Source organism: Panthera pardus, unplaced genomic scaffold (assembly GCF_024362965.1).
Source record: "Panthera pardus isolate Hobbes unplaced genomic scaffold, ASM2436296v1 HiC_scaffold_18, whole genome shotgun sequence".
Taxonomy (NCBI): domain Eukaryota; kingdom Metazoa; phylum Chordata; class Mammalia; order Carnivora; family Felidae; genus Panthera; species Panthera pardus.
This window is the reverse complement of record NW_026526743.1, coordinates 3953799-3981666: the sequence shown is the minus strand read 5'-3', so window position 1 is coordinate 3981666 and position 27868 is coordinate 3953799. Positions and strand designations below refer to the sequence as shown.

Genomic DNA, 27868 nt, shown 5'->3' with positions numbered 1-27868 from the left:
CAGCAATTCCCCCAAATGTCAATCACCATCCACAGGGAATAACACCTACACCCCCATCTCCAGACTGCGGGTTCAAGGCTGAGGGCTCCAGCCACATCTTGGAACCCTGACACTCACCCCATCCCACAGGGGCTGGGTGTTCCCCCAAACCCACTCTTCCTCCTGGTTTCCTGTTTTGGAGATGCTTCACTGTCTACCAGTCACTGGGTCAGACCCTCGTGCTGTCCTTGCCCCTTCCTTCTTCATCCTCCTTCACAGCCATCAGTCTCTGTCTCCATCCTTGCCACTCTGCCTCTCTGCCCTTCCCCTTCTTTCCATCCACATCCCCAGTGCAGCTCAGGCTTCGTCCTCTGCCGCCTGGACCACGGCTCTAGCCTTCTCCCCACCTCCTGCCTCCAGCCTCACTTCTATTCATCCCCTGTGCAGGATCGAAGCTCTGTCCCCCACCCATCATTGATTCTGCCCTTTCCCTGCTCACAGCCCTTTCTTGGGCACTTGGGCTGGTGTTCAAAACCCTCCATGGGCTCTTGCCTCTCTCTCTCTCTCTCCTCACCACCTCTGTAGCTTCTTTCCTGGCTCCAAATTCCCCCCCCTTTTTTTTAAATCCCAGCAACATAGTGCTTTCTATAGCTCTCTACACACTGAGGCGCTTTCCCACCACCTGGTCTGCACACACACTGTTCCCTCTGCCTGTGACACCTTCGGTCGGTCCCTGCTCACTGCAACAAACCTTACTCATCTTTCAAGACTTACACACAGATGCCACCTAACTGGGACAGATTCTCTATCCTCCTGGGAGGGCGTAAGTGCATTTTGTGGGCTCACATGGAACCTACCGTTACCTCTATCACTATCTGCCTTTAAATAGGGGTGACTCTGACCCTCCCAACTTGCTCGGAACTCTCCTCATGAAGCCTCTGCAGTGCTGAAACTGTTCTATATGTTGACCCAGATTTTGCTTTCATGGGTGTTTACATATGCAAAAATTCATGCACCTGAGACTTTAAGATTTTGTCCATTTATCTGTATGGTTCCAACTTTAGTATATGTGCTGCCAAAGAGAGCACATCCATTTATGTGTACATAAGTTACGTCTCAGTTAAAACCTAAGTAACCAAAAACAAGCAATAAAATCTCCCAGAGCTCCCATCATCCTTAGGAGCAAACCAGCACTCCCCAGCCTGGCATTGGAGGGCCTGTTTTTCTACAGCTTTATCTTCGAAGGTCTAATTGTGGCAAACAAATGAGCAGGAAGTGATGAGTGAACAAATGGCACACTGGTCCATTTCCCATGGGCTGTTTGGACCGCACAGGACATCTGTGGGGTGAGCCCGGCCCACATCTCTTTCTCCCTCTGTCTGCCAGGAGGGTGCTCGGTCTCCGAGCCTCTCTCGCAGCTAAGAGTGGTCACAACAAGAGATTTTGGCCAGTGAGACATAAACACAGGTCTGCTGCTGGCCCTGAGAAGGCTACCGCTTCTTCTTTAAAAAAGGTGCACCCTTCCTGCAGGTGCGACGTGTGAAGCTATGCCTGCCATCTCCTGAGCAAAAGGGAAGGGCCAAGAGAATCATAGAGAATCACAGCCCTCCTGGCCCCCAAGTTGTGGAGACTCTGAGCTGTGGGCCCACAGCTGTCCTTCTCCAGATTTGTTTCATGAGAAAAATACCCACCTAGTATTTAGTCCATTATTGGATATGTTTGCTATTAAGAAATGTAGTCACCAATATCAAAAAACCAAACCAAAACAAAAGACATCACCTAAAAACCCAGTATGGGGGTGCGGATCCTGGAGTACTGTATCTGGGGTCCCCGAACTGGGGTGCTCCCAGGTAACGATGGCACAACAATGGTAATAACAGTAGAAAGAGTCCCGGGGCGGTCATTGACTAGACCTTACTCGGGGTGTCTCACACTGGGGGCGGCTGAAGGTAGCAGAGCTGAAGGTGGGGCCAGGTCGGAGGTGGGGACTGGCCCAGCAGCAAGACAGAGAGAAGCAGCAGCAGCAGCAGCCCCAGGACTGGAGCGGGGATCAGCGGGTGCCGGGTGACCCTGGTGGGGGGGCAGTACAGAGTTTAGGGAGGGGCCAGGGAGCTGCCAGAGTCTCAGCGGTGGGCAATGTCCCCGTGTGTGACCATCACCCTCCCTTCCGGGACTGCCTTGGGTCACACCTGAGCGGCTGGGGGTGCAGGGGGGCCAGGCAGAGCTGGCCCCAGTCCGGCCTGCTGACTGGGACCAGCTCTTTCACCACAGGCACCAGGGATCGCTGCAGATCTGGCTTGGCAGGGCTACTAGGCAGAAAAAAGGATGGGGCAATCATGCCAGACTTTCCCCTACCTCCAGGTCCCTTCCAGTCCCCGTGGGTCCTGTTACCTCTCAGGAAGGCTTCCTGGAATGTCTCCAGGGTGAGGGTCTCCCAGAGGGATGGGGAGGTTGGCCTGAAAGGACAAAGGAAACGGACTTGAGACACTGGCTCCTGGATTAGGAGAGGCCCTTGGTTTAGCCCAGTGGACAGAAGTGACTGCGTGGAAGGGGTTGGAACACAGTGGCTCAGTGCCGTGAGATACACCACCAGGTGGGCTTCCCAGCTCTGCCAGCTTCCACTGCGTGTCCTCTGGAATGTCACCCCACGTCTCCATGCCCCACTTTCCCCATCTGGGCACAGGGTCGTTGACATGTACCCACCTCACAGGGCTGAAGGAGAGTCTGCCTGAGGGAACACAGGTAAAAAGCAAAATAGCGGAGGGTGCTTGGAACAGTTTCTGGCACTGAGTGAGCACTGGGTAATTGCGTGTGCTGTTCAATATTGCTAGCTCCATTTGCATCTGATTCTGGAAGGATCCAAGTTCCCAGAGGGCAGAGACCTCATCTTCTCCAGGAGTCCAACATTGTGCTGGGCCTAGTCCAGCGTGGGCACTCTCTTTGGGTCTGTCTCCCTGCCTGTATCAGAACCTGCAGGTGCCTTAAGATTAAAGCCCCAAAGGGGAGTCTGGGTGGCTCAACTGGTTAAGTGTCCAACTTCAGCTCAGGTCATGATCTCGTGGTTCGTGAGTTTGAGCCCCTTGTTGGGCTCTGTGCTGACAGCTCAGAGCCTGGAGCCTGCCTGGAGCCTGCTTCTGATTCTGTCTCCCTCTTTGTGCCCCTCCTCCACTTGCTTGCATTTCCTCTCTCTCTCTCTCTCTGTCTCTCTCTCTCTCTCAAAAATAAACTTAAAAAAAAAAAAGCCCCAAATATTTGTCCAGGGGCCATCTCATCCCCTCTGTTGCTCTCAGGCTTTCACACCCACACTTTTGTTCCATGGATGATGCTGATGGCAATAGTAACAATAAGGAATAACAGGAACACCAGTCTCAGCCACCACCTTGACCACTGCCACCTAATGTACACCTGTTCTGTGCCAGGCCCTTTACACATGGTCCTTAACCCTCACCCCACCCTGACAGCTAGGTAAAGATCATTGTCATTCAGCTGTGAGGATAACTGAGGAGGGTACCAGTCTCCATGGAAGGGAGTAGGAGGTGGCTTTGGGGTCAGGCTGTTCAGAGAGACCACGTTGGATGGTCTGGAGCCTGAAAGAGCTCAGATACCAGGTGTACATTTGGGCTCTCACATTCCTAACCTGAGGACCCAGGCTCCTCACCCCTCCTCTCCAGGCTTCCTTCCTTCCCTTTCCTTGCCAGAGAATGGGGACTGTCACCCGCACCTCACCCTGTGCCCTGCCACTTTGAGGAACAAAGTAGCGGGTGTGTGTGGTGATAGGCAAGGGGGCTGTGACAGGCGCTGTGCCCCAGGGAGTTCTGGGGCTGGCTGGGGAGGGCCTGCCCCCTTCCTGTGTGTGGGCGCATGTGCGTGTGCATTTTCGCATTCCGGGGGTGTAGCCACGTCTGTGAGGCCTGTGGCTTAGCGGCTGCAGCCCTGTGTATGTGCTTGGGGGGTCCCCTGGGAACATTCTGGCCGCCCACTGGCCTGCAGGCCTCCCCCCACAGCACCGTCCGCTCTCATTAGCTATAGCAAGGGCCTTGTTATCTCTTGGCCAAATGATTTTTCTGTCTGCTCAGGAGAAGTGGGGGTGTGGGGTGAAGGCTGGGAGGAGCTGCCCGTACAGCAACCTCCTCCAGGGCCTGGAGTAGGTAGGGGCTGGGGAGGGGTGCTGGGGACTGCCTACCCTGACCTGGGTCTCTGCTTCCTCCTCTTCCTGTCTTCTGGGTAACCTGAGAAGACAAAAAAGTCACTGCAAGCATCTTCCTTCTGCCTAGCTTCCCTTTGCCCACTATGGAGCTGGATGAACCTTTAAAGCAGGGGTCTTAATGCAGACCGGGCATCATGGATGAGCGTGGGGGTGTCCTGGAGCCCCAAGAGCAAACTGCTGTGTGTAGGTCAGCGTATGTATTTTGCAGGGGAATTTTCAACACGCTCTTCATACAACTGGCTTTCTCAGCTGCTATGTTTCCAGCTGATGCCTTAGCTGGGAGCCACGGCTTCTCTTCTACTCTCCCAACACCAGAGACTCAGGGCTCTCCCAGACTCCGGGGCAGTCCAGACCCCACCCCCCACTTTGTGCCTGGTGGGCCGTGCCACTTTTAGTGAGTCTCAGTCTTACTGGATCTACTTTTAGGACTGAGATTCCAGAAGCCAACTGTGTGAGCAATTCCCCCCACCCCACAAGTCATTCTCTGGGGTGGGCGAGCATCCACCCTCTGCTCCCCCGAGGGCTACAGCTCTCTGAAGTGCCTCTTTGGAGACTCAGACCTCAAGCTGTCTGGCCCAAAGGCCCCTCAGAGACCCAGACGTCCACACCACCAGCTACCACCTTCATCTGGGTTCAGGGATCCATCCTCCAGCTACTACCACTTTGACAACCTCAGGACACAGCTGTTTCTTCAATTAGCACCCCAAAGTCAGCTAGGCTGGGAAGCCCCCAGTCAGACACAGAGGTGTCTCATCCCCTGGGACTTCTACTTGGGACCCAGGTGGCTCCTCCCCCAGCTCCTCTCGGATCGAGCCTTCACCCCTACCCATTGTTAGGGACCACAGGATTCACTACCTCCCTTGCTTCCCAATCTGTGAGTCACACTGTCCTGCTCCTGGGAAACTCAGATGGCCAGCCCCCGCCCCTGTCGCTGCTCAGCCCCTTCTCCCCTCCCTCCCCTCCCTGGTGACGCTAGGGAAGGTCACAGCTCTGGAGCCCCCCTCCCGCCCAATCTCAGCTTTCTCAGAGGAGCCCAATTAGAGGCTGGTGGCAGGAAGCCTCATTAGCTGCCTCAGCGGAGAGCCTGAAAAAGAGGAGGGGGTGTGGAAGGCCCCAAGGCCAGGGCCCCAGAGGAGAGTGGGCCCAGACATCTAGTGCTTTATCTCTCCTTGGAGGCCTGCATCTAAGCTTCGGAACAATCACAAGGCTGGGGTTCCATGGCCCGCCACCCCATCACTAAGTCACCAAGCTGGGATTTGAACCCAGGCTGTCTGATTCTAGAGTCCCCGATTGTCTTGTAACTACATGGGTGTTCGCCCTTGACCCAATGGGTTTCATTCATCCCAGGGTTCCCTGGAGGCCTTGGGAGAAGTGTGTTCAGTGACCTAGTGACTGAGCTGTCCCATCTGCCTGACAACTGTCTTCTTGTCTGAGAGTCTCCTAGATGAAAATTGCTCCTACAGGACTCCATTCAAGCATTACCTCCCAGGGAAGCCTCCCCCGAAGGTGGAGTGAAGTGTCAGATGTTCTCACAGAGCCAGCCAGGTCAGAGTCTGTGTCCCTCTAGGCTAAGAGATGCTGAAGGCAGGGCTGGGTGTGACTCATCCTGGGTCACAGGCCCAGGATGGCCTCAGTGTGAAGGAATGAGTGAGTGAATGAATGAATGATGAGCAGCTCCCCCAGGGCTCTTCCAGTCCTTGTATGCTATTCAAATTCATCCAAGAATTTGGTGTTACCTCAACGCAGGGGGATGGCTCTGGAAGGAACAAGCTTCTTACCACATCGATTGCTCCTTCCTTCCTCCTTGAGGGTGCGCTGGCTCTCCCTGGAAGTTTCTCTGTGGGAAAAGAACAGGTTAGGTCTCCCAGGCTGCGACACCTGCAAGAATTCACCACCTTGGGGCGCCTGGGTGGCTCAGTTGGTTGAGCGTCTGACTTTGGCTCAAGTCATGATCTTGCAGCTTGTGAGTTTGAGCCCCGCGTTGGGCTCTGTGCTGACAGCTTGGAGCCTGGAGCCTGCTTTGGATTCTGTGTCTCCCTCTCTCTCTGCCCCTAACCCACTCGCATTCTGTCTCTGTCTCTCTCAAAAATAAACAAACATTAAAAAAAAAAAAAAAAAAAAGAATTCACCTCCTGCATCTAGGACCTGCCCTCCTCTTGGGCTCTGTCACTGAGGCTGGCTCTGCATCCCTCTCAGAGCAGAAGCCAGAAACAGGAGAGTTGTTCTGGACCCCTTTCTATTCAGGACCCAGGAGTCCAGGTCCCCCAAACCTCTCGTACTCCCACAAACTTCTCACACTCACGTGGACCCAAAGGAGGCTCAGTGTTTCCCTTCAGATCCCCTTTCCCTCCCAGGTTCCTGGTCTTGGGCAGCTCCACAGCTGTTCTCCTTCGGGATCCAGGTCCTGTTTTCTCCGGAGACATCTCCGTGTGTGGCCCGGACCACCGACTTGATATTGTTTTCTAAATACATTCCTGAGCTCCAGCCTTGTGTACCCATTGACCTCAGGTAGCCCCCCAAATGCCCCTCAGGATCTGCATCTCACTAGGTCGCAGTATAAGTTTGGCATCTTTCTGGCTTCTCCCTTCCCAGCACTCTGCGTGCCCAGCCCACTTGCCTGCAGCTGTGTCCCCCCGCCCTACTTTTCTCTGCCCGTCATTCCTCTTTCTCCATCCCAGGGCCCTGGCCTGGCTCAGACTTCATCCTCTGGACTCTTGCCCCAGCCTCCTCCCTGGCCTCCTGGCCTCTAATCAGAATCCATGTGGGCCGCAAGGAGTCTTTCTACATTCAGAGCTGACCTCGTCCCTCCCCGCTCTCAGCCCTCCTGTGCCTCCTGTGGCTCCTGTGGCTCGATGGGGAAAAGTAGAGTCTCCCAGCCTGATTTTCAGGGAATCCCTGTCGTGATATGGCCTCCCGGCTCACTAGACACCTCAACTCCCTCTGCTTTCCGAGCATGTTACATGCTTTTGTGCTGCCAGGAAGGCATCTCTTTCCTCACACCACTTCTCCCTCTTGTTTTCCCCAAACAAGCTCAAGTGTCAGTTTCCCTGTGACACCTCTCCAGTCTCCCACCTGACACAGGTGCCCCCTTCGCTGGGCTCCCTCAGGGCCTGCCGCCCACCTCTGCACACCCATCGTCCTGCATTAGGATGGCCGCTCTGCACAATCTCTCCCTCTGGCCCCAAGCGGCTCCACGTGGTAGCTCCAGGACCCAGAGCAGGTGGCGGCCAGAAGCCTGGGTCTCCGTGCCCCTGGATGGGGCATCAGAGAGCTCACAGCAGAATCCACTCTAACTTACACGTCCCCTGAGGGCTGTGACTCTGCTGCCCATAGGCTGTGTGACTGGGGATGTGTGACCTATCTGAGCCTCAGTTTCCCATACGTGACAGGATGAGGGATGAGGATGTCTACCTCACAGAGATGCTGGGGGAGGTAAATGAAAAATCAAACAGCACTGGTGTCGAAGGGAAACACAGAAGCATCTCTCAATCCAGGGAAAACGTGAGCAGAGAGACAAGTTTCTCCTTTAAGAATGGTAAACGGGGGCGCCTGGGTAGCTCAGTTGGTTAAGTGTCCCGACTTACTCTTGACTCTTGATTTCAGCTCAGGTCACAATCTCATGGTTCGGTTCATAAGTTCGAGCCCTGCACCAGGCTCTGTGCTGCTGGTGCAGACTCTGCTTGGGATTCTCTCTCTCCCTCTCTCTCTGCCCCTCCCCACTCGTTCTCTTTCTCTCTCTCTCTTAAAAATATAAATAAACCTAAAAAATTAAAAAAAAAACCCAAAGAATGGTAGGCACACCTGGGTGGCTCAGTCGGTTAAGCGTCCGATTCCAGCTCAGGCCATGATCTCACAGTTTGTGAGATGGAGCCCTGTGTCAGGCTCTGTGCTGATGACTTGGAGCCTGCTTCAGATTCTGTCTCCCTCTCTCTCTCTCTGTCCCACCCCTGCTGTTCTCTTTCTCTCTTTCAAAAATAAATAAGAATAAACATTAAAAAACCCAATGGTAAACAGGTAATTCTGAAGCAGTATAATTCTCAAGATGATGCAGTTACAGAGCTGTGAGCAATATTTTCTCTGGAAAAAAACAAAAAACAAAAAACAAAGACTTCTGGCACGAATGGATTAAAATCTCACTTTTCTGTTGTGGACACTGAAGATGAGCTGTGCCAGTTGTTTCAAAGGGTGTTGAAATACTGTTCAGGCAATTACAGAAGTCCCAAAACAACAGCTATTGGTTGAGTTCAAGATTTCACAGTGGGCTTGCTAAGCTTTTCCTAAAGGTGCTTGCATCCAAAAAGTAAAAGTTTTAGAAAAATAAAACCAACAAAAAAACACACATGCAAAAACCACCCCCCAAAAAACCCAAAAGTAAAAGCTTAACGTATCTTTCCGGTGTCTGGAAGAATGCTTCACGTCTTACCTTCCCCCTGCAGACCCTGGTAAATAATGATTCCTGACAGTGTTTTCCACCTGACAAAAACTACCAGCAGGCAATTTGTGTTTGCTTTGTTTACGGTCTATTGCACTCCCGAGCTGGTCTCTAGGGGGCAGGGATGGTGTCCTGTCTGGCTTGGGCTCTGTGTCCAGCAGGCCCTTCAACACTTGCCTGTGGGATGGGCAACAAGCTGGTGGCACGTGGAGCCCCAGGCCCCTTTCCCAGGTCCTGGACGCCGGTGGCCTCTGAGCCCCTCCCATGCTCACCTCTGCCCCAGCTGGGGCTTCAGGTGGAAACTCAGCTTCCTTGTCTGTCTCAGTCTCGATGATGACCTCCTCCCACTGCCACACTCCACAGAGAGGGCTGGAGAGAGCGGAGTCTGCCACTTCTTGTTTCTGGGAGGGAAGGCATTTCTGAGACCAGGGATGCCAGGGTGAAGGCAGATGATGGGGATGGAGATGGGCTGAGGCATGGGGTGGGGGAGGGCAGGGGGCTGGCATGAGGCTGGGTCGGGGTAGGGATGGGGTTGAGGACGGAGATGGTCCTGGGGGGCAGATGGGGTGGGGTGAGAATCAGGGCTGGGTCAGAGCCGTGGCCGGCTGGGGGTTGGGGTGTTTCCATGGAGCTGGGCCCACCTGCCGAATGGCCTGGATCTCCACGCCCAGTGACGGGGGCAGCACCTGGGTCCAGCCCGCTCTTCTCACCTGGGCCCCTTCCGGTAGCCTGGTGACACCGTCAGGAGGGAGAAGGCTCTCTCTGTGCCTGCCTACTACCTCTCGGTCCACCTACTCTGGGGTCGTGGCCCTGCCCACCTTGTGGCTGGAGGCCGGGGGTCCCTGCCTTTGGGCTCTCCTCCTGCCTCCTCCACCCCTGACGTTCCACTCACTCATCCGGCCCCTCATGGATCTGACTCAGCTGCTCCTCCAGGTGTGAGATTTCCAGCCTCAGTTCCTGCAAAGGGGGCAGTGGGGGACCCTGGCCTCTCTGTCCTTCTCTACCTCCCAGCCTTGGGCTCCCCTTACCGTCACTTCTACTTCCCCAACTTTTTTGAGCTCTCCAGACACATATTCCCAAGAGACAAGGAGAAGAAACTTAGGAAGCCAACGAGAGACAGAGAGCAGCAGGAACCTAGAAGGTAACCTACTGGCCAGGAAAATTAAGAAAAGGAAGGCAGAGACGGAGACGCACAGAACAAAAGACATGGATGGACACAGATTCACAGGGGGGCAAAAGACACGCAGGGTGTAAGAGACTCATAACAACCAGGGACCAACAGAGAGTAGTGACCCCTGGAGACGGACAGACTAGATCGAAGAAAGGCAGACACAGAGCAAGATGAGCAGGGGAGATGCGGTGAGAAGACCCCCACAAAGAATGAAAGTGGACCCAAGATGGAGATACACAGAGTGAGAGAGAAAGGAAGGAGCAGAGAACAAGAGAAAAGGCAGAGAGAGAGATGGAAACAGAGAGGGAGAGACACACAGTAGTAGAGATGGAAGAAACCAGGTATAGAGACTCCACAAAAGATGGGCAGGAACAGAGAGAGGCAGCAGATCCCAGAGACGGCAAAAGAGCGGGGCTGGGCAGGGGGCCGAGGGTGGGAGGGCAGCCGCCTACCTGGGTCATCGTTCTGTACTCCTCCAAGGTCTTGGCCAGACTCTCTGCATGTTGAGTACGCTGGGAAGGCCCAAAGGTAACTGAGACTGGGCCCAGCCCCAGAGAGACACTGAGGCAAGGGGTAGGGGAGACTGGAAGGGTGAGCTTGGGGGGAAGAGCTAGGGCCTGAGGGAAAGCACCAGGTTTCTAGATCCTGCAGGGTCATGCTTGTGAGCCTGGTGTTGGGAGCAGGGAACCCTCTGACCTCTCCAGGCTGCATATCCATGGAGGAGATCCTGGCGGGACCTCCCTTTCTAGACTAGGGGCGGGAGATGGCCAGGCACATATGGAAGGTGAATGTCCCCTTACCACCCTAGGGCCCCTCACCTCAGAGAGGACAGCATCTCGTTGGCAAATGAGGCGTTCACATTCAAAGAGCTGCCGCTGCCAAGGAAGGAGCCCGTCCATCTGTCCGGCCTTCCGGGACTTGCCTCAGCAGGCGCTGCCCTCCCCGGCCCACCCAGCTCTCTCGAGCCCCTCTCCTCAACCTCCCACGATGTCTCTGGACATCAGCTATCCCGAGAGGGATTTCAGCCAAGCTGCCCGGAGCCCTGGGAGCCTGATGGCTTGATGGAAGTCCCCGGTTCTCACTAGGCCAGAGTGGCTGAAACTGGTAAAAATGGCAGGAGGAAGAGGTTCCACCTTCAAAGCGTCCTTTTCTGTGGCCAGCTCCTCACTTCTCCTCTTCACTCCGTCCCGCTCAGCCAGTAGTTTCCCGTTCTGGAAGAACGAACAACCGGTCATGTCCCCTCCGGCACATGTTAGTACTCACAGCTGACATTTCCTGAACAGCTGATATGCAATAGGCCTCATGCTAAGCACTTTCTATGTTTTGGCCCATTTAATCCCTCCAACCATCCTGTAAGATCTCAGTTTTGATTTCTCTGCGCATCACTGGGTGCTCGTCTGTAAAAACAGAGATGAGAGCTGCCTGGGTGGCTCAGTCATTTCAATCTCCGACTTCGGCTCAGGTCATGATCTCAAATTCATGAGTTTGAGCCCCGCGTTGGGCTCTGTGCTGACAGCTCAGAGCCTGGAGCCTGCCTCAGTTTCTGCGTCTCCCTCTTTCTCTACCCCTCCCTCACTCGCGTTCTCTCTCTCTCTCAAAAGTAAATAAACGTTAAAACAACTTATTAAAAAAATGGAGATGAGATAGACCTACTTCATAGGGTTGCTGTGTGGATTAAATGAGCTAATGGTGACTGCTAACCTGTACTGAGTGCTTTGCAAGTGTTAACTCATTTCTTATCCCCCATTGTTTTTTGTTTTTTTTTTTAAGTTTATTTCTTTTGAGAGAGAGAGAGAGAGAGAAATAGTGGGAGAGGGGCAGACAGAGGGAGAGAGAGAATCCTAAGCAGGCTCCACACTGTTAGCGTGGAGCCTGACGCAGGGCTCAAACTCATGAACTGTGAGATCATGACCTGAGCTGAAATCAAGAGTCTGTCGCTGAACTAACTGAGCCATCCAGATACCCCTTTACTACCTCATTGTAAAGATGAAGGCAAGTCTAGCACAGAACAGTTGTGCAACTTGCCCCGGGTTATACAGGTGATAATTCATGCAAACACATGTCACTACATATAATAAGCACAAAACATATATGGTATATGGTAATTGCCTGGCATATACCAACATGTTCAGGAAATGTAAAATGCATAATTTTAAAGATATCTTCAAAACTTTGTAAGTGCTTTTCACACACATATGTGAAAATAACAGTACAATGAATGTGCACGGCCCATCACCCAACTTTGATAATTATATACATTTCCCCAGTTTCTTCCCTATCCTCCAAGGCTTTTGTTTTGTTTACCAGATGATTCAAAAGCAAATGCCAGATATCACATTATTTCACCTATAACTACTCTGGCATTTTTGTTTCCTACTTGAGGAATTTTCACTTTAGTAAACTCACAATACCACCATCATCTTAAAATGGATCATTCCCTACTGTTGTCTCATACTGAATTGGTGCTTTAAAAAAAAAAAAGTTTATTTATTTAAGTAATCTCTCTACTCAACATGGGGCTCGAACTCACAACCCTGAGATCAAGAGTTGCACGCTCCTCCAAGTAAGCCAGCCAGGCACTCCCTATGTTTTTGTTTCGTTTTTTCATTTTAGTTATCTCACAAATGTCTTTTCACATTTATTTAGTTTGTATGAGGATCAAAATGAGGTCCACCGTGGCTTTTAGTTGAAATGTCTCCTTTTCATCTGACAGTGGTCACCCACCTCCCCAACCATGGCATTTTTGAGGGCCCTTCTTTTGTGGAAGAAATCAGGTTATTTGTCCTGTAGAACAGGGGCATTTGGATTTGACTTACTGAGTTCTCATTCCCTGTGCGGGATGTTCACCCCGTTCCTCCAACCTCTTTATTTCCTCTAAACTGGTGAGTAGATCCAGGGCCCTGGCCAAGCTCCTGTTCCATTTTTTGGCAGGAAGATTTCACGGGTGCTGCTAAACGTGTCCTCTTGCACCATTCAGGAAGAATGTAACGTCTGGTTGTCCCAAGTGTTAATGTTTTTATTGGGATCACCTCCCCTGTCCCAATTTTGCAGAGGAAATTGAGGAGTGGAGGGACTAAGAAACTCTAAATGGTGAGTGAGTGGATTCAAACCCAAATCTGACTCTAAATGCTGCAATTATAACCCCCAGATTCTCTGAGCCAGACATAGCCCTGGGAGAGAACGGGGAACCAGCTTCGTCTCTCCCCTCAGGGGAGCTCATTGCTAGAGGTGGAGACCGGTGCAGAAGTAGATGATGACAACATGGGAGGCAGACTCTGATGAAGCTTAGCCCCTGGGCCTTGTGGGAGCCCGGATGAGGGGGTTCCTGAAGAAGCAGTGTTGGGGCACCCTGAGTCCTCCAGGGTGAGGAGAATGATCTGAGAGAAAAAGGGGGCTGGGAGAGGGCAGCACAGGCCAGCCATGCTGTGAGATCTGAGAATAGAACGGCCCCAAATCCAGTCTGGAGTTTCCAGGCACCAATACTATAGCAACTTGCACTGACTTCGATGGGAAGCAGCCAGGGGCAAAAAGCATTTCAGCGCAAAGAGGCAGGTGGACTTCCCTCGCCACACCCCTCCTCTCAGTGCCCCTGGGGATACCCAGGCCAACTCCTCCTTCTCTCCAGCTGGCTCGGCTCCAAATCCTCCATCAGTGGGCCCTCACGCTCAGTCTCAGCGGCCTGGGCTGCCAGGTGAAGGGCAGAGGAAGGACGGACCAGGAATGCTGTGTCAACATCTGTCCACCTGGTAGGGGATTTGCAGGCTGGATCCTGGGCCACTCGGCAGGGAACCTGGTTACTCAGCCTCTCCCGCCTTCTTCTGCAGTAACCTGAGCCCTGCTCTGTAGATTCTCTGTAGGAAAACCGAGTGTCTGAGTGTCCCCTACTCTAGCATTATTCTACTGTAACTTGAGAAGTCGATCTATAGATGCTCTGTAGGCTGCCGCGGGGAGGGGATAGGTGGAGGGGAAGCAACCAAGAATAGCTCTGGTTTATCGAGCGCCTAGGATGCCCCAGGCACCGCTCAAGGCACTTGACCTGGCAGTGGGCCTTCTGGGCTGGGAGGAGGCCCAGACTTCTGGCTGCAATTCACCCTGCTTATTCTTTCTTCTGCTTTCATTGGGGGTCCACTCTCCACGTGGGCAGGTGGGTCCTGGTCTGGGGTGAATGAGATGGAAATTCGGAGGATGGAAAATCTCGGAGGATTCAGAAGTGGCTTGTTAGCTAACCCAGCAGCCATTCTCATCCCCTCTGACTTGTTCATCTCCCACTCCAGAGGCTGAGCCTCCCTCACAGCTGGGGGTGTCACGCGGTCCAGTTCTTGCCAGCGAGATGGAAGAGAGGTATGCTGGGGTGGTGGGTACAGTGGGGGTGCTCCTGGGAAGCCTTTTCCTTCTGATGAAAAGAGAGCTATGCGAGAAGCATTAGCTGGGCTCCCCTGTCCCTCTTTGTCCTGATTTGGATGAGACCGTGAGGGCAGAGCTGCTGCAGCCATCTATGATCACGAGGCCACAAGCAGATGAACAAACCTGAATCACCAAACCAATCCAGAGACCTTCAAAGCCTCTTGTTACAGAAATGAGTGCCCTTTGGATTGAAGCCACCATTTCTTCTGTGTTCTCTTCCTTGGAGCTGTAAGTATTCTGGCCCATCAGCGGTTGGATTACCCATGCCAGGGAGTGGTGTGGCTATAATCATATGATATCACTTTGTCCAGTAACATAGAAGAGGGAGGTTCTGCCATGGGGCTTTAGGGAGAATTTCTCCCTGTTCTTAAAAAGTGATGTTCTGGAAGAAACAGTTACTTCCTGGCTACACCCCATGCCTCACATTGTGGCAGCCATCTTGTGGCAATTCCCATTGTTCCAAATGATGGAACTCTCATGGAAGAGCCAGAGAACAATAGTGGAAAAGTTTCGGATTTGAATACAAAAGCTACAATACAGATGTAGGACAAAGAGATTTGGGGGGATCGGGCAGAATCAATATCATTGCCTGGACTCAGCAAAGATCTTTAGGTCAGGGGAGGGGTGCAGGAGGGTCAAAAAAGAGAGCAGTAGAGGGGAAACATGCCCTGAGCCAGCCCCCAGCCCCGGGTTAGCTAAGGTGGGGGGTGAAGAGGAAGGATGCTATTGAACAACACAACCCCTGGGAGCTCTGGGAATCAGAGAACATTTCTCAGCTCAGTCTCAGCCCCAACAAGGCCTGTGAATAACAGAGTAGAGATAGCTGTGTGAGAAGCAGAGGCTGAGAGAGACCCATGAGGCCCCCTATGGCCACAAAGAGTCTCAGGGAAGTAGCCAAGCCTCCTCTTTGGCCCCTGAAGGGTATGGAAGTGGCTGAGGGAGAGCCCCAGAGGCTCCCGTGTGCTGGGGGGTCCAGAGGGCCACCACCAGCAGGTGCAGTGAGGACTGTACATCCAGACACCAGAGGCAATGCCCGCCTCCCAGTGGATGCCAGCGTGTGGTGGTGACTAAGGACGAGGACCAGATGGGATGAGGAACATCAATCTTGTGACCAGCAGAGAGAGCAGATGTTGAGCGAGGACCGCCACCTCCTGGAGCACTGAGATGCTGTGTGGGTCTCCAGCAACTTAGATGCCACCTTGTGGGGGGTAGTGACGATTTTCATTATCAATTGATGAGTTTAATTTCCATCTAAGATGACTAGATGGATCTGGATTTAACAAAGGCTCGGGAAGGAGAAGTCACATGCCTAAAGGTGGCCCATCTTGTAAGTGGCAGTGATGGGATTTGAACTCACTGATTTCAAGGCCTGTATTCTTCCCACCATAAAAATGCTAATATATGAACAATACTGGTTAACTTTCAGTGAACACTTCCAATGGTCCTGCCTCATACCTAATACTCTATAAGCATCCTTTTGTTTAAATCTCACACAACCCAGTGAGGGAGATTCTATTATTTTGCCCATTGTTACAGGTGAGGACACTGAGGTACAGAGAAGCAATAGACTGACCCATGCTTATGGAGGCAGCTCCAGCATGGACCCAGGCAGTCTGCCCCACGCCCCTCACTCTTACTAACCACAGCAGTCCTCACATGCAGTGATGTGACCTTCAGAAACATTCATATGTTATTGGGATTCTGGGGTCTCCCTCTACAGAGTGGGTGCAGGCTACTGAGGATGTTTGGGGCAGACGGGGCGGGGAGGGGAAGATCCTGAGGACCGGGGAAGGGATGGGGTGGGCACTGGGCCTCAGCTCACCTCCTCCTGCAGAGTCTCCATCTCGGCCACCAGATGCTGCTGTTCCTTTTCCTGAGCAGCCGCGAAAGAGGACAAAGGCTTTCTCAGGACCTCCTTGCCCCCATATTGCCCTTCTCCCCCACCTGGGAACACATCTCGGGTCTGGGTCATTAAGGAGCAAGGCTGGGAGAAGGGGTCTGGGAGCCCTGATGGCTCCTGCTGTCCCCTTTGTCATAAAAGGGATGGCAAATCGATCTGAGCCCTAAGTCAGGAGCAAGCAGGACCTGGAGGAAGGGAGGAAGCCAGGGTAACCTCTGCACCTTCCCATTTCACAGTCAGACACCGCTGCTCAGACTCTTTAAGAAAGGGAGAAGGCACCTTCGTGCCCCTTGCCCAGAACCCACCGTCTGTCGGGCCTGGGCCAGGAGGCTGCGATTCTGCTCCTCCAGGCTCTTGGCCAGAGTCTTCAGATCCTCCAGCTCCTCATCCACAGCCTTGGCACACTGCAGAGCCTGCTGGGTACTGAGTGGGGGCGGGGCAGATGGGCCACGCAGGAGGGAAACAGAGACCATAGAGATTGATCCACTCAGAGCTGGAAGTGACAGAGACCTGGGGGTGGGGCACAGAGACCCAGTTTCTACCTAAAAGACTAAGGGGGTGGGACAGAGACCCAGAGAAAGCAGGAGGACTAAAATAGGGGAATCATGATGGACAGGAGCATAGAGAAAGGGATAGGCTGCTGACACGGAGACTCAGAGAAAAATGAAGAGGGAAGTCTGAACCCAAGAGACCAAGAGACAAGAACTAGGGAGACACAAAAGAAAAAGAGCAAAAGAGAAAGGGAGAGTGCAGGGTTGAAGACAGGGCAGGAGGTGCAGAGAGAGCATGCGGAGAGGAGAGTGACGGGGGTGAGGGTGGGGGAGGAAAGCCTGGTCAGGAGGGACACAGGTGCACCGGCCCACCTGCGAAGCTGCTTGCGCAGGGCTGCAATCTCCTCCCCGAGGCGCGCAGATCCCTCCTCCGCTGTCTCCACGCTGCGCTGGAGCTTGGCGTTCTCCCCGGCCAGCCTGCGGTTGCTGAGCTCCAGGTCCTCCAGGCTGCTCAGCAGGTCAGCTGTGGCGGGCCTGGGGTCAGGGAGGAACAGGTCACTGGCCACAGCTCCGACCTCCTTTCCCAGGTTGGGGTGGGGGTGGTGGGGACCTGAGGTTCTTCTGGAGAGAGAGAGAGACAGGAGAGAGACTGCCCCGCTCTCCTGGAGCCATCAGCACAGCACCCCTCCCCCCATCCCTCACCCACTCCCGAAGGACCCCAAGCCCTATGACATGGAGGCTGGAGGGCAGCGGGGGAGAGAATAGGTACAGCTCAGGTCTGGGGTCTTCGCCTCCAAAGCTCTCCAGGTTGGCTGGCTCCTCAGCTTCTGGGCATCCTGGGGAAGACAGACAGGGTGGTGGGCTCCCCGGTGACCTTAGGTGTTGGGCCACCCCAGAACTCGGGCTTGGCCTCCGCTAGCCTCGCCCTCACATTTGTTGTGGGTCATGTCATCTACTCCTGGGGCTACAATTACATCCACCAAGTGAAAGGCCTTTTGCTCACTGGCACCTTGAGCAAAAGCTGGCCCTCACTCATAGCCCCGATTCCGTCACATCCAAGATGAGGCAGCACCTTAGCTGCCCCCAAACCTGTTCTTCCTCCCAGTATCCCTCCCTCCCGGCCACTCGGCTGTCCTGGCTCATCCCCACAGTCCACTGGAGCCCAGGCCCTCCTGCCCTCCTCCCCCATTCTCTGTCCTCCTCTCCTCTCTGTGTCAGCCAGTCCTGGCTCAGGCTTCGCCCTCTCCTCTTCCTCGCCCTCTCCTCACCACAACCTCATCCCCAGCCTCCTGGCCTCCAGCCTTCCCCCACCCAGAGGGGTGTTTCCTCAACAGGAGCTGACCTGACCCTCCCCTGGCCCCCAAGCCCAACTGGAGAAAGTTTAAGGGAATGTCCAGGAAGCTGTATTTTTTTTTTTTTTTTTTGCTTTTGTTTGGTTTTATAAGGTATAATGGGAACACTTTTTACGGCATGCCTCCTGTGTGTGAGGTCCCAGGGATAAAATGGTGAGCGAATCAACTAACCAAATAGCATGGCAGGTAACTTAATCGGTTAATCATGTTTTTACAGGATAGGAGGGCTGTGAGTGAGCCTGGACTGCCAGGGACCTTAGCCTGGGCCTCCCAGGGCTTCCCCACAGAGGGTTCCCCAGGTGTGGGAAGTTTAGGGGGAATAACCTGAGGGGAGGACCGTGGTGGGCAGGCACTGAGTGCATTAGAGGCTGAGCCAGGAGGCCCAAGGGAGCAGGGACTAGAGAGCAGGCGGAGCTGGAGAGAGCTGACAAGGAGAGGTGGGCAGGGCCTTACGGGCCTCTGTGATAGGCTGGGGTTAGGAGGAGGACTCGGAACCAACCCCTGAAGAAAAAAACCCCAAAAGGTCAAGAAAGGAGGGAAGGCAGTCATGGAGGTGCCTAGAAAGCCAAACTCACAGCTCCAGGATGGAGCTAAGGTTCCAAGGGTCCCACCCTATGCCCCTGGCTCTGTCTCCAGGTGGGAAGTCCCCCCACTGTCTGACCCCGGGCCTTCCTGCTTCATTCTATATATAGTAGTCTCACCAGATGGCGGTTGCTGGGAGGTCAGGGCCCCCTCGAAGGCTGTCTCCTCTTCCAGCTCTAATCCCCTGTATCAAAGGGATGAGGCTTAGAGCCCCCTGCAGCCACCCCCAATCCTGACCAGCCACGAAGGGGGATTGCTGGTGGCAGGAGGAGGGGCCGGGTCAGGTGAGAGCCAGAGAGCATGGACAGCACCACCGTGGGGAGGAAGGTAAGGCCAGATGGCAAGAGCCCTGGGCCAGATGGAAAAGCAGGAGAGGCAAGGCCTGCGTTTGGAGAAGGGATGGGGAGGGGCCTCAGTCAGCCCCCTAACACCCCAACTTTTCCTTCCAGCCCCTTTTATTTCTGCTTCCCCATCCCAGGAACTTTGTCTTCAGACTTTCCACCCCATTCCCCCCAACCCCATCTCTTTACTTTTCGCTCCTCCTCAGCCTCCTCCAAACCACAGTAGGTCCCTGTGCCCAAAGGGTGCTGGCTGCAGTAAGCAGGTATGAATGAGGTTAGATCTCAGGAAGGACTTCCGGGGGGGGGGGGAGGGGAGAGGTGCAGAGACCCACCCATCCAACTGACAGGCAGCAATCCAGTCCCGCATGACGACCAGGAAGGTGTCCAAGTCCACAGTGGCCTGAGGGCCCTCCCCATTGGGGTCCAGGTTGCAGGCCAGTGTTTGGAGGCGTGCATCCTGGGAGCCCCGTCCTGTCACAGCCTCCAGGTAGGCTAGTACGTGGGTCACAGTCACGATACCTGGGGACAAAGCATGCCGTGAGGGAGTCTAGGGCAAGTGGGGGGGAGGGGAGTAGGGACAGGCAATGGCTTGAAAGCAGGATGCCAATGGCTGGGCTGGCAGCACCTCTGCATCATGGCTTAACTGAGACACTTTGGGCAAGTCCTTTCCCCTCCTCTAAGTTGAACTCTTCACCTGGAAATGGAGCCCAGTCATCACCACTCACAGGGTGGACCCAAGAGGACCTGCTATGCCCCATCAGGCCCTCAGTGGCTGCCCTCCCTCCCTCTCCCTAGGCCCTACCCTCTTCCATTAATGTCCTCACCCTGAAAGGCCTCGGTCCCTTTATCCAATCCTTCCAGAAGCTTCCTACAATCACCCATTTTTCTGTAGGACCCCCAAGAAAGGGCCCTAGCCCATCCCTCTCTTTACAGCTTCCCAGTTTCCAGCCTCCCCATCTCTGTCCCTTATTATTCCTTGTGTCTCCCACGTCCAGGGCTGCCAGGCTCTCATCCTGTCCCCCACCTGTCCTCTGGGGGTCACAAGCTTCGAACGTCGAGTTGAGTATTTGCTCCTCTAAGCTCAGCAGCGTCCCCAGGCTCCCCTCCTCCAGCTGGTCCCAGAGATACACTGAGGAGACAAGAGGGCCAGCCCGCCCATGAGAAGGGGAACAAGACGAGGAGTGACCCCAGGTCCTGTGCTCCTGCAGAGGGGAGTGAATTCATCCTGAGCTACCTGGAGTTAGGGCTGGTGGGGAACAGCAGGAAGCTCGGGCTGGGGACAGCAACAGTAAGGGCCTCCTTGGTCCCCATCCTGAGGATATGGGCCCCTCTTTCAGGCCAGGAAGTACCCCCTGCTTCTAATCCTTTGTGTCTGAGCAGCTCAGGAGCCCAGATAACAAACAAGGCTCTGAAATCACCCTTTCCTCCTTTCTTCCCTGGCCTCCCAGGCTCTGCTCAGAGGGGGCTGGGGCAGAGGAGGGCAAAGAAGAGAGGATTCTGGGAGGAGCTGAGGGTGAAGGGGGGCCCAGGAGCCAGGAACAATCCAATAAGGCGAGGGCAGCCTGGATCGATTCTGCCGGCCACATCTCCGGTTTCCCAGCCTGCCTGGGGGGGCCGGTTGTCTTTCCTACCTGAATCCCCAGGCGGGGCTGGCGTCATTGCAGCCCACAGCCAGGGGCCCGAGATGAGAGGGGATGGGTGAGCTAGGTAGGGTGAGTGGTGGGGGAGTGGTTAGGAGCTCATAGCCCAGCTACGTGACTATGGGCAAGTCCATTCTCCTTTCGAAGCCTCAGTTTCTCCACCAGTAAAATGGGCAGGTAGTGATTCCTCCTTACCAGGGCTGGGAGGGTTAGGTTTGTGTGTGGGAAGAGACCTCCCAGCACAGACACACAATGTAAACGCCCCCACGTCTGTTTGTCCACGGCTGTATCAACAGTGCCTGCATATACAGGCACTCAATAAATTCTCCACGATACAGGGGAAGATCCTCTACCCCAGGGATTACTGGGGTCCACTTCTCTGGGACTGGAAGTGACCTGCAAGGGTCCCCACCCTTGAACAACTGGGTATAGCGGCAGGCCTGGCACAGGCTGCTGGGTTTGGCTGACCCAAGGGGCAACCCGAGCAAGGAACGCAGACTCTCTGAGCCTCAGTTTCTTCCTCTGGAAAATGGGGCTGGTGTTCCCTCCCTCCTAGAGAAGAAATGAGAAAATCTGGAAAGGCTCTGGGCAGAAGGAAGGCCTGGCGCATGGTGGAGGCTCGATAACAGAATTGAACATTCATTTAGCAAATGAGTAGGTGCCCTTCCTCTTCTGAGGGTTTTGTATGGACCACGGCCACTGCTATTTTTAGCCCCACTTTACAGATGAGGTGAGTGAGACACAGAGTAGTTAGGAACTTGCCCTGGCTCTTTTTTTTTTTTTTTTTTTTTTTAAGTAGTCTCCATGCCCAATGTGGGCCTTGAACTCACGACCCTGAGCCAGCCAGGCACCCATGGGTGCTCTAATTCCTTTTAATCTCCAGGGTTCATTGTAGACAGCTAACATTCAGCCCCCGCAGGTTTGAACCCATGCTATTAGGGAAGGGGAGAAGGAACCCACAATTAGAGGAGACACCAGGGCCCATGCTGGGGCTTTACCTGAATGTGCAGTGTTCGCCTCTCACTGTGCTCCCCAGGTTATGAAGGAGGACCCTGAGGTCCAGCGAGGTCACTCCCCAGGGCTGCTCAGCCAGAGTCAACCCAGGACGTCTGGCTCAGAGGACCCCCACGTGTCTATCTGGGGCCCCTCAGGAAGATGTCACTCTGCCTGTGCTGTTCTGTTCCTTTCCCTTCATTTCCATCCTCCGTGTCTCTACCTCTCTCTGTGTCTCTGTCTCTGCCGTTCTCTAGTTTTCTCTCTGGCTCTTTCTTTCCATCTTCCTCCCCATCTCTCTCTTCCTGGGGCCCTGCCTCTCTGTCTCTGTGTTCCTTGCCCCCATTTTCTTCCCCGTGTCTCCAGCTCTGGGCTTCTTTTCCCATATCTCAGTGATTCTCCATTCCCCAAGCCTTCTCTCTCCTTGCCCTGCTGTCTCTCTGGCTTTTTCCCCCCAGCCTTCCTCTGTCTCCATCTCTCCCGGGTGTGGCCTTCCCTTTCCTTCAGGAGCCTCCCAAAGGCGGCTCAGCCCCGGCCCAAGGGATCCTCTGGGCCCGCACGCCCTCTGCTGGTGCCGGAGAAGTTTTGATGTCGGTCACTCGGTCCGCCAGCCCTGGCGCTGCCTCCCGCACCCAGGTGTCTGCCTCCTACCTTCCCCTCTGGAAAGACTCCTGAGGCCAGAGTCCAGGCCTGCGGCTTTGAGAAAAGACACAGGCTCTGCTGCTGGATGCTGGGAGCCTCTAAGAAAGCGGCCCTGCCTCTCCCCAAGGGTGGGAGCCTCCTCCCCCATCACATCGGGCTCTCCCACTTAGCAGATGAATTTCAGAGAGGGCAACCCAGCGTCTTCCTCCCCAAGCCGGCTTTCACACCCCCTTGGTTTGCATCCATCCAAACAAATCAAGAACAATAATTGAGCTCCTACATGTCAGACATTGTTCTAGGGCGGCGCTAACCAATAGGGCAGCCACTTGCCACATAAGTTTCTTGAGTGCTTGAACTGTGGCGAGTGTGAATTGAGATGCTCTATTAGTGTAAACCACACACCAGATCTTGAAGTCCTAGTGTGAAAAAAAAAGAATATCCCTAATACATTTTTATATTAATTACATGCTGAAAGGATACCATTTTGGACACATCAGGTTAAGTAAAATCTATTATTCCCATTCCATTTTGCCTGTTTCTTTTTACCTTTAAATGTGGCTAGTAACAAAATTTAAAATTACATTTATGGCTCACATGTTGGTCAGCACAGCTCTAGGGACCAGGAATGCCAGAGTGAATAAAACAGACAGACCCCCATGTCGGGACGCCCGGGTGGGTCAGTCGGTTGAGCTTCTGACTTTGGCTCAGGTCATGATCTCACAGTCTGAGAGTTCAAGCCCCGCATCAGGCTTGGGCTCACTGCTGTCAATGCAGTGCACAGCCCACTTCAGAGCCTCTGTCCTCCTCCCCCTCTGCCCCTCTCCTGCTCCCACTCTCTCTCTCAAAATTAAATAAACATTAAAAAACAAACCAAAAAAAAAAACCCAAAACAAAAAAGACCCAACTCATGTCCCAGTGGGAGAGACAGAGACTAAGCAGTGCTATGAAGAGAAGCAGGAGACGGGAGGGAATGTGAAAGGCTTTTCAGAAAGCAGAGATCTGAATGACTAGTGAGGGGCGACCCAGCAGGTCATTAGGGAGGAAGGAACAGAGCTTGCTAAGGTTTCTGCTGTAGTTTCCCCAGAACAAAGGAGATACGGTATCCAGACAGGTGGGCGCACATGGGCACTTCATCAAAGATAGCTCCCTCCCTCCCACCCGGCACCAAAGTGGAGGCTCAGTCACCCTAAGCCACCTCTCTCAAGTCCCCAAGCTGGCACCCACTCACCCACTGCCCCCTCCTCATCCTCCCTTGGGGTGAACAGGGGCCCAGCCACCTACTTTTTGCAGCGGGGCCACCCGCCCGGCCCTCTGGGACATCCATGGGCCACCCTGGTCGCTCCACAGCTGCTGGAGAAACTAACAGCCTGCCCCCATCACTGGGAGGGACTGGTAAAGGATCGTCTGCTCCAAGAGCTCCTGGAAGGACAAAGGGGAATGGCCTCCTCAGACCAGCCACCCTGCCCCACCTGTGCCCCAGGCCGCTCTGGGTTCTCAGAACCTGTTTGCCCACCCCTGCCTCAACCGGAGCAGCTCCCGCTCAGACCTGTTTTATGAATTGGAGGTGTGGGCTGGGAAAATGGGGGGCCAAGGAGTGGGCAGCAGAGATCAAAGAGGGGGCTGGTGGGTGGGGGTCACTGCCTCCTTGCTTCCCTCCCCCACCTCCTCCCCACAGCCTGTCAAGTCCCTAGCCTTGTCCCTCTTGCCCTATGATTCTAACTTGACCCCTCCTCTCCTTCCCTACAGCTCTGGGTTCCATCCTCTCCCCCTGGGCCCTGGGCCCACCCTCCTCCCGGCCTCCCAGTCTCTAGTCTTTCCCTCCCCGTCCATCCCCAGCAGCGCCCCAGAGCTGACCTGCTCAGTGTTCTCCCGTGGCTCCCCAGTACCCCAGGGACAGAGCCTAGACCCTGGACCTGGCATTGAAGGCCTTGCACAGCCTGGCCCTGCCCGCCTCCCTACCCCAAATCACACTTGCTGTTCCAGCAAATCTGAACTGCGTGCTCTCCCCCAAACTGGACTGGCTGTCCCCACCTTGGGGTACCTGACTGGGACGCCTTCCTTTCCAGCCCTTCCTGCCTTGGCTTACCTATCTCCTCCTCTGGGAAAATGTTTCTGAACCAGCTGCCGTCTCTGGGTTCCCACACCACCCTGGGCTACCGACATTCTGCCGGATCAGTCTGTATTTGGAACTACTGGCCTCCCGTGCGAGTTGGACCCCATCTCTCTCCTGCGCCAATCCCTGCCATGGATCCCTAGTGCCCTCAGGGCTAAGTCCTAGCCCCTCTGGCTGGTGTGGGACAGAGTCGTCGTCCCTGCATTTCCTGGCCCCTTTTTGTCACTTTTCTCTCCACTGGCTGACCTCTAGGCCCCTCCCGCTCATCACAGCCGTGGGAGTTCTGCACCTTTGCGTGGTCTTCCCAGGCCCAGGTGGTACCACACGCACCATCCTCACATGTGGCCCCTCCTGGCTCACAGCTTCCCTGGGAAGCCTTCCCTGAGTCCCTGGGGTCCCCTAGGGACCAGTGAGGGCCTCCCTCCTCTGTGCCCTGACAATGCCCTGCCCTACCTCCATTATAACCAGGTTGTCCACCCGTACGACTTATCGTCCCAATCCCAGGACACTGTCAAGAGCGAGAAGAGTGTTGGGGCACTCGGGTGGCTCAGTCGGTTAAGCGTCTGACTCTTGGTTTTGGCTCAGGTCACGATCTCACAGTTTTGTGAGTTCAAGCTCCACATCGGGCTCTGTGCCGACAGTGAGGGGCCTGCTTGGGATTCTCTCTCTGTCCCTCCCTAGCTCACACTGTCTGTCTCAACTTCAAAAAAAAAAAAAAAAAACTTACAAACTTAAAAAAACTTTAAAAACTTAAAAAAAAAGTAAAAGAGTAAGAAGGGTGCTATTAATAATTACGCTGGACAACTATGCCCATCGGGGCTACACTGGGCACACTGGGGCAAATGGCCCACATAGGGTCACCTGGGGTCTGTCTGTCCTCACCCCACCTGCTCGTCATGCCTTTCCTCACCAAGTACTCCCCACACCCTGCTCTCCCTGGCGCCAGCCGGGTCCACAGCCCTGGAGTGCACGCTTCTTGGCAGCTTTTAGAATGTTCTAGAAAAAGCAGCCTTTGAAGAGAGAGCCTTCCAGGGTTTGGACAATGCTGGGGGGTGCAGAAGGGGGGTGATGGCTGTGGGATCTGGGGGGGGGGGGAAGGGTCTGGCACCGGGTGCTTCTGACAGGGACTGGGGGATAAACTCCCAGTGAGGGGCTGAGGGAGGCTCTCGTCAATCACGGAGGGTCTTCCACAGGGAGGCTGGAGCAGGGGGAGGACACAGGCAGGAATTAAAGGGGTTCGGATTTGAAAGGGGTCTCTGGGTTCCAAGAGGGTCTCTGACCAGATTTCCGGGGCGTCTCTGGAGTTCTGGGGGTGTCTGGATTTGGGAGGGGAACCTGACAGGATTTTTGGTGGGTTTGACAAGATTTCCGGGAATCTCTGACAGGATTTCGGCGGGGCGCGGGGAGGGGCGGGGGTTCTCTGATTTGGGAAGGGAGCGTAACAGGATTTTTGCGGGGTAGTCTGGCAGGGTCCGAGGGAGAAGTCTGGCAGAATCTCTAGAAGATTCTGACAAGATTTCAGGGCTCATCTATCACACTTCCTAGGAGTCCTTCTCAGTATTTCCGAGGGGTTTCCATCAGGATTTCACGAAAACTTTTAACAAGGTTTGGAAGGCCTTGATATTGGGGACCGTGCCCTGGGATTTGGGGGGCTCTGGCGGGGCTTCTCTGGGGAACCCCACCACATCCCGGGCGTCCCTGAGCCCACGTCCCGCTCTCAGGACACAGCCGGGGCCCACGACCTACCAACGGCAGTTGCTCGGGAAGAAGGTACACGTGCGCCGTTCCCGCCAGAAAAACGTTGGGGCGAGACCGAGGGCGCGCGCGGCGCCTAAGCCCCGCCCCACCTGGGCGCCTCCCCACGACGCAGGCGCACACCGGGGGAAGGCTCGCTCTAGTCTTGTGGGTTACCTGCACCCGGGACGCCGCGCATGCGCAGGACTGTCCGGGCGCGCACCCAGCCTGGCCGAGCGGGTGCACGCGTATTGGCCCGGAGGGCCAAAGCTGGAGGGAGGGCGGCAGGCAGCGGAAGCGAGGGGCGCCTGCGTCCCCTACGTTGGGGTCCTCTCTCCGGCCTCAAGCTTGGGTGCCATGGGCCAGTTGGATTGAGGGACCCCTTGTCCATCCCCCACTTTTCATCAGCTTCTAAGTCACGCCCTTTTTGCCCTCTCTTCCGTGCAAGGCTGCCCATCGCCGTCACAATGATGTTCCTACCCCGCCTTGCCTCACCACTGCCGCGCCCTTTGTGGCTCTGGTCACGATGTATTAACAGATCCCTGAAAGACTGTTTCTCAAACAGTTTCATTCATTCCCTATAGGGGGGAGTGGGAAAAAGTATTCTCAGCCTTTCCGGCTAGAGAGAAGAGAATTACATCCAAACTTGGCTCCCAGGAATGGGGATTTGGGACAAAGATGCCCCATCCGCTCCTCCTTTCTGCTAGCGGAGACACAGGAAAGGAATTCTTTTGCATCCTCCGGTTCACCCCACCATTATTCATTTCTCAGAGCGACCTTTCCCTGCCACGCTGCCTCCATTAGGCCCTCATCTCACTAACCACTGTTAGAAGTCCCTATCTCACGACCCGACATATTGTAGATTTGTGTAGCGTCACCCCCACTGGAACGTGAGCTATAGGCAGTAGGAGGCTGTTTGGGGGCTAGAACGTGGCTGACCCAGTGTGAGTGATTAAAAAAAAAAGTGTTGAATAAATGAGTGAATGAGTGGACAGAATCCATGCCTCTTAACTACTGGGCAGTGTTGGGTTGATGACAAGGCTATGGGCCTGGAGTCAGACATTCTCGGGTTTGAATTTTGGCTCCATCCCTTCCTAGCTGTGATCTTGGCACAATGGCTGGCTCTCTCTGAGGCTCAGGCTTCCTCCCGGAAACGGAGGTAATAATTGCTTCTTTTGTTACCTTGAGGTCTTAAGGCGGTATTCCGTGTTAACTATTATTATGTTTATTACATGGTAACTTGTCATAAGGCCTGGGAAAGAACCTGTTTGAGGTGTGATGTGATGAATGATTCCAAGTGTGAGATAGGGAATCAGACAAAGCCAGGGCCACTGCTGTGTGACTTTGGCGAGTGACTTCACCTCTCTGAACCTCAGCTTCTCTAAAATGGGAATAAATAATATCCACCTCAGGGGGGTCTTGAGAGTTCAATTAAGAATGTTTCCCAGGTGTTTTCTTAGCACAGGCTGTCAGGTGGTGGACTCCTTAGCTTTATTAGGATAATTTCTTTCTTTCTGTTTATTTCTTCAGTATTTCACGTTCCTCCCTCCCTCCCTCTCTCCCTTCTTTCCTTTTTTGAAGCCTGGGTAATTTTGTTTGTTTTTATTTTTTCTTAATGTTTATTTAATTTTGAGAGAGAGAGAGAGAGAGCAGGGAAGGGGCAGAGAGAGTGGGAGGCACAGAATCTGAAGCAGGCTCCAGCCCCATGCTGTCAGCCCAGAGCCCCATGCGGGGCTCGAACTCACAAACCACAGCATCACGACCTGAGCTGAAGTCGGACACTCGACTGACTGAGCCACCCAGGCGCCCCAGAGGCCTGGGTAATTTTGTAAAACCTAAAAATTTTTTTAAAATTATAGTGTCGCTGTAACGTATATAAAGTGTTAA

General features: G+C 54.2%; 1 protein-coding gene across 13 annotated transcripts; it reads right to left on the bottom strand.

The window, feature by feature from the left end:
- Positions 1-1002: 1002 nt before the first annotated feature.
- Positions 1003-26365, bottom strand: KASH5 (KASH domain containing 5). Of its 13 annotated transcripts, none has more exons than XM_053905613.1 (20): positions 26159-26364; positions 23416-23553; positions 19884-19988; positions 19192-19378; positions 18638-18702; positions 17354-17420; positions 16957-17205; positions 16399-16516; positions 16016-16066; positions 10923-11000; positions 10608-10664; positions 10242-10301; positions 9511-9575; positions 9260-9347; positions 8891-9019; positions 5965-6023; positions 4163-4208; positions 2371-2435; positions 2169-2288; positions 1003-2049 (listed from the first exon to the last, which is right to left on the bottom strand). In XM_053905613.1, the coding sequence occupies exons 1-20, from the start codon at positions 26178-26180 to the stop codon at positions 1908-1910; spliced, it is 1911 nt and encodes a 636-aa protein (XP_053761588.1). In that variant the 5' UTR covers positions 26181-26364; the 3' UTR covers positions 1003-1907. The 13 variants fall into 13 exon arrangements, 9 of the variants coding, with proteins under 9 accessions (XP_053761588.1, XP_053761590.1, XP_053761591.1 ...); XM_053905615.1 differs by having other exon boundaries at positions 4169-4208; XM_053905616.1 differs by having other exon boundaries at positions 2169-2285; positions 4169-4208.
- Between the last annotated feature and the right edge of the window lie 1503 nt (positions 26366-27868).